Genomic DNA, 11,073 nt, shown 5'->3' with positions numbered 1-11,073 from the left:
GCCCTCGTGGCATAAACCTGACCACTATACTGAGACTCTCCGTGGTGGAGATACACAATGTGTGTGTATGTGTGTGTGTGTGTACACATATGTGTGTGTTTGTGTGACTGTGTGCGTGTGTATTCAGTAAAACAGCCTTGCCTAAATTTGAGCTATACTGTACAATGTAACATGGTAGAATTGTGAATACATTTCATTTACCAGTAGGAGCCCATGATTTTATAAAACATGTTTATTTTACATCACAAAGCAGATCGGCTTTCCTTGCAATCCCATTCTCCAGGTTTCTTCCTGGTTTCTTCCAGGGATCAAGGTATGTCAGATAATCATTCTGGAGGATGGATGCCCTGTACAACTGCGCAGTGAAGAGGATCTTCAGTTCAATCCACATAAAGTCATTTTAATCCACATGAAGTCAGTTTAAAGGGTCAGATTTACCAAGACCTTTAGCATGTGAAAACCCTATTGGCACACACAAAACAAATAACCAGACCTGTCATGGCCCTGCTATCATCAGCTTGAAATTATCAGCTACCAGCTGTTTCAAAACATAGCTTGAGCTGGTCAAACCATGTTGAGTATGGAGCTGATCTGAACTGGTCAACCAGCTACCAGCTGTCTCAAGACCTAGCTTGAGCTGTTTTTTATCAGCAGGGGGGTCTCATCATGTATTTGGCGTTGTGGGTGTGAAAAGGTTTTAAACATGCTGAAGGCCTTAGACCAGGGGTCGGCAACCCTGGTCCCGGAGAGCCGCAGGGTGTGCTGGCTTTCGTCTCCACCTTAAAATAAGCAACCGATTCAGACCCAAGAAACCAGGCGAGGTGAGTTAACTGTGTAATCAACGGCTTTCACTGATCAATTAATGCCAAGTAACAACGAAAGCCAGCACACCCTGCGGCTCTCCAGGACCAGGGTTGCCGACCCCTGCCTTAGACAATCAGGCCCCCCGGGCGCGTTGCGTCGCTGGGTTTCAGTCGGTGTCTGGCTCAAACGCCCCGTTGGTCTGCCCTGTCGCGGGCCGCTCCGCGACCTTCGGCGTTTTCCTCTCGCAGGGGCTGCTGGGAAGCATGGGGTCCGCCGCCGTCTCGCACGGCGAGTGCGAGGCTACGCCGCGCTCCGACTTCTTCCTCATCTTCTTCTTCTTCTTCTTCTCCTTCTCCTTCCTCTGTCTCTGCCTGCGCGCGCTGGAAGAGGAGAGAGAGAGACGGGCTCAACAAAATGGCCGCCGGGGAGCGGGAGATATCGCACGGAGATAACCCACCTCTTCCGGCAGTTATCGCTAAGGGCATTTAATGAAGCCTTTCAACTCATTACAACTGACCTTTGACCTACCTCTGACCTCTAAACTGTCAAAAGTTAGGGTCAGCCTGTAGCCCAGTGGCGAAGGTACATAACCGGGACTCAGAAAGTTGGTGGTTCAAGCCTCAGTGTAGCCACGATTAGATCCACACAGCCGCCCCACATTGCTCCAGGGAAGACCACTGCTTAAGTGGATTTGAATAAAAGTGTCAGCTAAATAAATAATACTTATTATGTTATATTATATTCACATAACGTTTAACACACTAATGCTGTTGATCAATATGTCCTCACCCAGGAGTCATATCTGCGCGAGATGTTTGCTCAGTAAAATCAGCTATCGTCGGAATGTGTCATTACCACGCTGCGTGTTAGCATGTCACTGCGTGTTAGCATGCGAGCGGAGGTCTGGGGGAGTAACAGAAACAGGTGATGTCCCAAACACCTGCTCCTTAAAGATAAGGCTGTTATCGGCACGCTCGATAGCCCCACTAAGACTTTATGTTCTTTACTCAGTTTGATTACAGCGTTTTTCACTCCATGGCGACATGGGCGTCCATCGCCTCGGCAACCATCGCCCATACCTTTCCGCCTGCACTTATGAGAACGTCCGTGGAAATACGTATTAACCCATTCGTTACGCTTTGAAGACGATGAACTTTTTTCTCAATTTCTGTGGATTTTACAATATTAACCTTGACCGAAAAAAAATGCTTTTGTCTTCACCGACAGGAGTTTGGCATGCTCAGCAATTGCCAAAAATAAACCAAACAAACAAAATATTTATCCAACATAGTGTACGAAAGTACTTCTGGTGTTGTTTTACGTTTCGCCGTGCGACAGTTGAGAGATGAATGTGAATGGAGACGAACAGAACAGCCGTGGTATTGTGTGGTGCGTGACTTCGGATGAACGACGAGCCCCAAAAACTCACGATGTGTCGGACGAGTCCGAGAATGTGTCGTGCTCCGAGACGAAGCTCAGCTCCCCGGGGGAATCCACGGAGTTGGACATCTACGAGAGAACACAGGAGGAGGAGTCACACGAGGAAGAGGAGGCACCTACAGGAGGAAGAGTCGCAGGAAGGGAGAGGAGGAGTCTTGGGAATAAAAGGGGATGGGTCTCGGGGAGGAAGAGACCTCTCCGTTCTGCCACTTCGTGCCGTCTGGCGCCTCCCCCTCGCCACACCTGCACTTCACGCTCACGACTGCCGTCTGTCCTGGTCCCCACGGTGGTGGAATGACCTCCCGGTGGATGTCAGAACGGCAGAGTCTCTGACCTCCTTCAAGCGCAGACTGAAGACCCATCTCTTCAGGCTACACCTTTCCCTCCCCAACTCACAATCACTGTGATTAGCCTTAGACCGTAATGGCACTTATGTATAGATATCGTTACTTGTATAGGTATTGTTGTTTTTATTGGCAGTTGTTGTATTCTAGCTGCCAACAGTGGTATGCTAGTTTGAATGTTGATTGTACTCTTCAAGGGTTCTGAATTTCTGTATGTTTACACTAGGACTCGGAACTGTACTGTCCTCTACTTTTGCACTTGTTCTTGTGATTGATTTGCACTTTGTTGTACGTCGCTCTGGATAAGAGCGTCTGCTAAATGCCACGTAATGTAATGTAATGTAATGTAAAAAGAGGAGGAGTTTTATGGAGGAAGGGGTCTTGGGGGGAGGGGACGGGGTCTCAGGGAAGAAGAGGAGGAGTCTTGGAGAGGAAGAGGAGGAGTTTTATGGAGGAAGGGGAGGGGTCTCAGGGAGGAAGAGGAGGAGTCTTGGTAGGAAGTGGGGGTATCACAAGGAAGAATGGGAGTCTCCAAGAAGACGTGGGGGCGAGGACTAAAACGTCCCAAACCACTCGGGCACTCAGTAACCAAACCACCACCAAGAAACCAGGGTGTGGTGAGCTAGCTGTACAATCAGCCACTGTAATTATCAGATGGTTGATCAGGTGTTTATGAAAACCTAGCACCGAATTACAGTTCTACACTGACAGACCTTTCAGATGAATAACCCAGAGGCATAACTCAAGTCTCATGAGGCAGCCATCTTGGAGTTCAGCAGCACATGTGAACGCAACTTTTGGTTCCAAAAAGCAAAAGGCCTCAGTGACTGGGTCACCTGAGCATCTGCATTATAGTTCTGGGCAAGCCCTCAGAATAACATTCAGATAAACCTTCATTCAGTTATAAAAACTTAATATTCATGGTGACCTCTCATGGGATTCAGATTAACCATATCCCATCATGCAGTGGGGGGGGGGGGGGGGGGGCATGGCCGAATTGGACCAATGCTCTATTTTCAGTGAAGAAAAGTGTTTTTTGGTGTCCAGACAGCTCCATCTCAGCATCACCGGGACCCGACGCAACAAAAGCTCGCCAGACAACGGCGGCCTCAACAAAGGAACACAAAGGAACACAAAGGAACAAAACCAAAGCAGAACCATGCACTTCCCTGTGAATGGTGCGAATCAACCCGGCAAGAGCGTGCCGTCTGCTGCGTTACCCACACCCAGGAAAAACACGCCGAGCGTGTTTCAGCCACTTCCTCAGCGCAGGATGTTTACAGAGAATAACGCCGCAAAGGTGGAGCTAAAAAAAACCCAAACAATATCCAGCTCCACATTTATATACTTCCACCACACAGAGGAATAAGTCTTCCACCAGCAGGTGAAGTCATTCGCTCTCAAGCAGCGCACCAGTGACCCGCACGCCGAGGGAAATCTGAAGAACCCGCTCGCGTTCGGCACACGCGCAACTCACGCTTCCAAATGCATGCTGGGTAGTTATATCCGTGATTGTATTTCAAGGAGTCAGATTTCTATTTTCTGAAGCAGCGCTGCTCAACTCCGCGTCTTGCGGGCCGCAGCGTCTGCGGGCGTTTGCTTCGACCGTACGCTAGACCACCTGATCCCACTAATTAGCTTATTATCTGAACCATGCAGGTAACATAATTTGTGAAATGAGGAGGTGTAAGCGCACGGTTGAAACAAATACCTGCTGACACTGCGGTCCACAGGATGTGGAGTTGAGTAGCGCTATTCTATAGGGTGTTCACAGACAAAAACTGATTCTGTTTCTGGGTGGGGTAGGGTGTGGTTATTCACCTTTTTTTTGCAAGGCATGCAGTCTCGTGTCCAGGTGTCTGACCTGCCAGAAACGTTGGGTAGATGCTCTGAACCAGTAAACCTACTCCAGTGCTGTTAGCAAGCCCCAAACTGTGATGTTTGCATTTGGATATGAGATGATGAATCCACGCACACCCCCCCTGTCTCGCTGGCATCCTGAATCACACAGGGGTGTTGAAATATATATTTAATGATTCAGTGAGGCAATGGCTTTGGGGACTTGGCGGCAGACACGAGGAGCAGAAGAGAGAGAGATTAAACCACACGGCTCCAGAGATGCGTCGAGTTATGACACCTTTCGTACACGCTCTGCTTCGAGGCGTGAAAAGTAGCACAGCACAATGGCAGCTGTCAGAAAAGAAATACAAATCAACAAAAAGTAAATGAAAAATAAAAGATGCAGACACACTGCTCTTCAAAGGTGAATTAACATCTGCATCACCACTGGAGATTATTTTTTATAAATGCAGCTCGTTTAAGTTTGCAGGCTTCCCTCTCGGTTTGGTTCAGCACTGGGCTTCAGGGCTTCGCAGCGGCTTGTTGGCTCAAACTGCCACACGCTGAGGTATTGGACCACTATAACCAGGGGTGGCCTGTAGCCTAGTGGTTAAGGTAAATGACTGGGACACGCAAGGTCGGTGGTTCTAATCCCGGTGTAGCCACGATAAGATCCGCACGGCGGTTGGGCCCTTGAGCAAGGCCCTTAACCCTGCATTGCTCCAGGGGAGGATTGTCTCCCGCTTAGTCTAATCAACTGTACGTCGCTCTGGATAAGAGCGTCTGCCAAATGCCAATAATGTTATGTGTAATCTCTTTCGACCTGCATTTGACCCAATCGCACAATAACTATTGTCACGGGCAAGTACCAGGTTAGACCAGTGTTGAACCTGTGTAAATCCCTGGTCTTGAGCAAGGTCATGGACCCGTGGATTGACGCTTTCAAACCAACAGCAAACCCGAGTTGCTTCTGTGTGAAAGGGGCACGACAGATCGAGGCCTACTTCTACAGGGAGATGTCAGCCAGGGTTCAAAGACGACAACACAAAACAACAAAAAAGAAACTTTTGTCTCCCGCTCACCGTTTAGCAAAACGCCCAGACCGCTAGTTACCGCTATCTCTGCACAACAGTTGGCTAATAGCCCCGCTAGCGTGGCTAGCTGGCCTATGGGCCCTGCGCTTGCAGTGTGGAGGGGGGGGGCGGGGGAGGCATGAGCTGGGAGGGGAGATAAGGGGACCACATCTTTATCTGGGCCCTACCACTGGGGAGCAGAGCCAGGCGCTGACTTCCTGCCGGGGCCCCCGGCCCCCCTCCCCTGCCCCAGGCAGAAACCAAAGCTGTGTTTGTGGCAGGGAGCGTGAGGGGGGAACCAGGCCCAGTCACCGCATGCTCACACTGAAAGGATTCTGGGTGGGGAGAGAGGGCAGCAGGACAGGACAGATAAAGCACTTGTGGGATTGCAGAGAGAGAGAGAGAGAGAGAGAGCGAGAGTGTGAGGGAGACAGACAGATAGAGAGAGAGAGGGAGGAGAGAGAGAGAAAGCGAGAGAGAGAGAGAGTGAGACAGAGAGGAGTAGGGGAAAGAGAGAGCAGCAGGACAGGACAGATAAAGGACTTGTTGGATTTGAGAAAGAGAAAGAGAGTGAGGAAGACAGACAGATAGAGAGAGAGACAGGGGGAGGGAGGGAGATGGACAGACAGAACGACTGAGAGAGAGAGAGAGGAACACACACAGAGGGACAGAGAGACAGAGAGGAAGTGTGGGGTAGAGAGAGGGACAACCGGTGAGACACCATCTCTGTTATCTGCATTGTTCGAAGCGGTAGTTATTATTACTGTCATTACGAATGTTTTTCATTCAACAATTCATGTACATGGCCTGTAGGTTCAGTTGTGTATTATTTATGCATATATATATTGCACTCCAGTGTATTAATAATATGTTTTCTGTGTCATTGTTCATTGTTCGTAGCTTTGGCAATATTGCTTGTATGCAGTTATGCCAATAAAGCATCAACTGAATTGAACTGAGCGAGAGACAGAGAGAAGGAAATGGACGAAGAGAGAGACAGAGAGGAAGGAGTAGAGAGATACAGGGACAGAGAGTGAGAAAGAGAGAGAGAGAGAGAGAGAGAGAGAGAGAGAGAGAGAGACAGAGGTGGGGGTGTGGGAAAAAAATGGCAGGCTGCTGAGGTGAATGATTTAGGTTCTGAGAGAGAGATATTCCAGGAACTCTCAATGCTGTCACCACAGTCTTCCCTCTGCAGAACCCCCAAACACATTCACAACCCAAAGCTGTGTGTGTGTGTGTGTGTGTGAGAAACTGTGTGTGTGTGTGTGTGTGTGTGTGTGGAACTGGGTGTGTGTGTGTGTGTGTGTGAGTGTGTGTGTGTGTGTGTGAGAAACTGTGTGTGTGTGTGTGTGTGTGTGGAACTGTGTGTGTGTGTGTGTGTGAGAAACTGTGTGTGTGTGTGTGTGTGTGTGTGTGTGTGTGTGTGTGGAACTGGGTGTGTGTGTGTGTGTGTGTGTGAGAGAAACTGTGTGTGTGTGTGTGTGTGTGTGTGTGGAACTGTGTGTGTGTGGGTGTGTGTGTGGAACTGTGTGTGTCTGTGTGTGTGTGTGTGTGAGAGAAATTGTGTGTGTATAGAACTGGGTGTGTGTGTGTGTATGTGTGTGTGTATGTGTGTGTATAGAACTGTGTGTGTGTGTGTGCATGTGTGTGTGTGTGTGTGTGAGGAACTGTGTGCGTGTTTGTGTGCGCGCAAGATAAATTGTATGCGTGTGTGTGTGTGTGTGTGCGCATGTGTATGTGCGTGTGTGTGTACCTGTGTGTATGAGAGAGACATCATTCAAGAGATAAATAAGGGGCCTCTTGATGGGATGGAGCAATCGTGCAGAATGAACCCACAGGTTTCAAAACCAAAAAAGCCCGGCAGCAGCTTTTCCCTGCTTCTCGAAGGGCCTTCAGTGGCTGTCATAACAGAGCCTCAGAATGAGTGAACGCAGGTGTCATTTCAGGTCCCCGGCACTGCATCACACAAAAACAGCAGCGCAGTTTTGTGCAGTGCAGCGACGGAATGTCGCACTGCAGCCACACTGCGGACGGCTGGGTTCCACAAGCACCGGCTGCAGGAACCGCAGCGATGGCTTTCCGTGAAGAGCAGCACCGAGACAGGTTTCCGCATGAAGACAAGGCTGAGAACCTGTCAAAACCATGAGTGCCATCTTGTTTTTACATTACAGCCGTTCGGCATACGCTCACACTCACACGCAGAGCAGCGTACGGCACAGCCGGCGTCGTTAAGTCACTTGCGCAGCACAGGCAGAGGTTGCAGGCTTGATTCCCGTGGGGTGGGGCACAGCGACAGAGAACAGAAAGCGAGACCTCTGCGCTACGATCCCAGCTCCCCGGCCACCAGACGACACCCTTCTCCACAGGGTACATCTGAAGAAGCCGGCCGTTTTTATCATTTCTGTTTTTTTCCGCTTCATGACCAAAAAAAAAAGAAAAAAGAGGTGATACACACCACTGAGAACGTTTTGTCATTCATGGAAAATGTGAGTTATGTCGTTTCCAGACATCCTGACCAACAGAGCAGCAGGTAAACCCTCTTGCGAACTCGGCGAGAGTTTCGCACGACGGCGGGGAAGCAGACGGGCCCCGTAGATCATCACCACCGCGCACTTTCAAAACAGCCCAGAGAAACTGGCAGCCCGCTCAAACAGGCGAGGGTTAACCGCCGTTCTCAGACGCTCGCGGACACGACGGTCTCCGCCCGGCGTCCGAAAACAGAGGAGCGACTTCTCACAAGCCTCGAAGAGCTTCGCGGTGTTGTTTTTAAACCAATAAAAGACACGAGAATAAATTTAAAAAAATAAAAATAAAACAAGTTTTCGCTTGGCGGAACGGAGCAGCAGAATTAAAGAACGTGAAACTCACTGTCGGTCCGCCAGAGCAGCGTCAGGTCCGCCTCGATCTCGAAGGAGCGAACGCCGGCGATGCGGGGACCTCTCCGGAGAAAAAAGGGAAGCTACCAGGTTATGCAAAGCGCGCAGCGCACGGTCTGCGCCTCGCTCTGAGGACCCACGCCGGAGCGACGCGGATGCAAATACCGTACGGCCCGGCCGCCGACAACCAGAGGGTAAACAACCCAATCTGGGCCCCGCGTGACGCCCCGGAGCTTTCCCCAAACCCCCCCGGCCCGGCGTCTGCGGACACAGACCCGGCTGGGAAAACGGCGCAGGTCCGAGAGGAATAAGGTCTGTGGCCGTAAGCAGAGCTTATTGGCGGTTATCTGATGAAGAAACAAGGCCTCGGTTTATCTGTCTACCGCGCGGGGTTTGAGTCGTGGGGCGAGCCGGCCGGCTTTTCCCAGTCGACTCGAGGAGACAAAGATCAGCGCGCGTCTTGAGTTGAGCAGCTTGCGGGCTTGGTTAACTTCCCAAATAAAGAGGGAACACACACTGTTATTCACGTCAAGCGGTATGTTTTAAGGCTCAAAGTTTTACTTTTTCAGCAAAATGACATGAAGCCTCCGATGATTTGATTCCCGGTAACTCCCAAACCGACGACGTCATGTCCTTTGCCACCTGTCCGTTAACTTCACAAACGCTACGGCGCAAGCATTTTGCTGGAGACAGATCGGCGTACATCTTAGTGTCTCTCACACCAGTACAGCGGAATTGTTTTGTTTTTTTTAAAAATCAGCGAACAAACGGGGTTTAAGGAGGAACTGAGAACAGGGAAAGTACCTAAGCACAGACAAAAACACGACGTGCAGCTGCTCATAGGCCAAGCGACAGGAACAGGAGAACGGCTACCCCATGCCTGTCACATCGACACCGTCATCGGGGAAGACGTGGTGAATCCCTCTTACTGCTTATTGAGGCGGCGGGGTGTTCCGGGGACTTTCACCCCCGCACCTATCCCGGACGACAACCCCCCCCCCCCCCCCCCCACACACACAACATTCAAACGGCAGTTTTCTTTTGTTGTTTCCTTTTTTCTTTATACTTGTGAATCCTCTACACCTCTAAGACACACTATAAGAAGAATAGCGGATTTCCTCCGACGAGGAAGTAACGTGCGAACAAACAGGACTTGCTCAAAACTAGTGGGAAAACCGGGCGTGCCTACATGCAAAACCCATCACCCCCTCAGAGCACGAAGCAACCCAACAGGTATTCAAAGGCCCCTTCACGCCGTAAAGCAGACAATAAGGGTTTGTTATTGCCACGGTGGATAAATACAGAGGAGGGCGTTTAAAAAGTCTTCTGAAAACTGGTTTTACTCTCACTGAGAGATTCCACACAAATCATAAGTCGGCCTCAAGTACTGTAGACTTATATTTAGACCTAAAATCTCAGTTATCTTAGTTCTATTACTTTTTTTTATTTAAAAAGACAAAAATATGTGACAGTTTTACTCATTTCAAGATTTGCCAATCGGCTAAGAAAAATTTCACTCAAATGTCAAGAAAGCGGTAACTTAAAGGAAGCTAATATTTTGTACTTCAACGCGAGAGGTAAAGACATGTGTTTTGCAACGCACCACAGGGGACTACATCCTTTGAGGGCGCACAGGAGGGAGGGCGGGTGCAGGGGGGAGGGCGGGTGCAGGGGGGAGGTGCGGGTGATGCCCACAGGAAGTGCACTTTGGGCGGGGTTAGCTACGCCCAGGGCTCACCGCAGGGCAGTAATCCCCTGCTCGACTCGAACGCCAACCCCAAAAACGCCAACGCACAGCGGCCCCGGCGGCTAACGTTCACCAGCAATCAGAGCTATCGCTCCCAAACAGAGGGCTCTTTCTTTTAGCCCACCAACACGCAACGGCTAATAGTGTGTTATATGTTATGTATAAAATATATTTACAAATTATTACGAATAACATACTGTCTATTCGATACATTAAGATGTAAAATATATTCCCTTTGACCGCACATTGATAAGACAACAACACTAAAAAGTAGTCTTGTAGTAGTGCCTGTGTGACGAGACTATTTGACCAGCACAGCTTACTGCTGAAAAACAACGAGCAGTGTCTGGATACACCAGGTGATCGGATGGTTCCAGAACGCAGAGGAACCCGGGGACCGCTGAAGGGCAGAACCCTGGAATGCCCGGTCCTTACCGTTTCAGTTCGGGCAGAGTTCGGCGGGGCGGGCAGAGTCTCGGCCCCTGCGGCTCCCGGGAGAACAGGGGAAGGGAACCCTCCCGCGCGGAGCGAGCGCGCTCAGAATTCCGGAATCCGGAATTCCGGCCCGCTTTTCCCAGCCCATTGAAAATTCCTGGCACGGCGCTCCGACCCGGCGCTCCGTCCGGCGGTAATTATCCCGGCACACGCTTCGATAACAAAGCCTAACGAGGCGCCCGGCAGCTGGTGCAGGAGTGGAGCGAACGCCGGCACAAACGAGCGGCACCCGTCTGTCAAACGCCGTCACGCACACGCACACACACACACACACACACACACACCGCGCCGCGAAAACACACGTGTCAGAGACACGCGGGCGACAGGACGCGACTGACCGTTCCCCCAGAGAAACACGCCACGCTGAGGGCCCGGGAAGCCATCCTGACTCATCCTTAAACACGGCTCATTACTCACTGCAAATATTTGCTTGGGATTTGGCTCCGCATTACGGC

The 11,073-nt window shown here is 50.4% G+C and overlaps 1 protein-coding gene across 1 annotated transcript in view; it reads right to left on the bottom strand.

Moving 5' to 3' along the window:
* Positions 1 to 217: 217 nt before the first annotated feature.
* Positions 218 to 11,073, bottom strand: part of LOC133128208 (uncharacterized) — a 27,987-nt gene continuing 17,131 nt past the window's right edge. The window contains exons 4-5 of the mRNA XM_061241579.1: positions 2,234 to 2,313; positions 218 to 1,184 (exon numbers count right to left, since the gene is read on the bottom strand). Of these exons, the coding sequence (XP_061097563.1) occupies positions 971 to 1,184; positions 2,234 to 2,313 (294 nt within the window). The 3' untranslated portion in view covers positions 218 to 970. The remainder of the gene's footprint in view (positions 1,185 to 2,233; positions 2,314 to 11,073) is intronic.

This window comes from Conger conger, chromosome 5 (assembly GCF_963514075.1).
Source record: "Conger conger chromosome 5, fConCon1.1, whole genome shotgun sequence".
Lineage (NCBI taxonomy): Eukaryota > Metazoa > Chordata > Actinopteri > Anguilliformes > Congridae > Conger > Conger conger.
The sequence above is the reverse complement of the archived record's forward strand: the minus strand, read 5'-3'. Positions and strand labels throughout refer to the sequence as shown.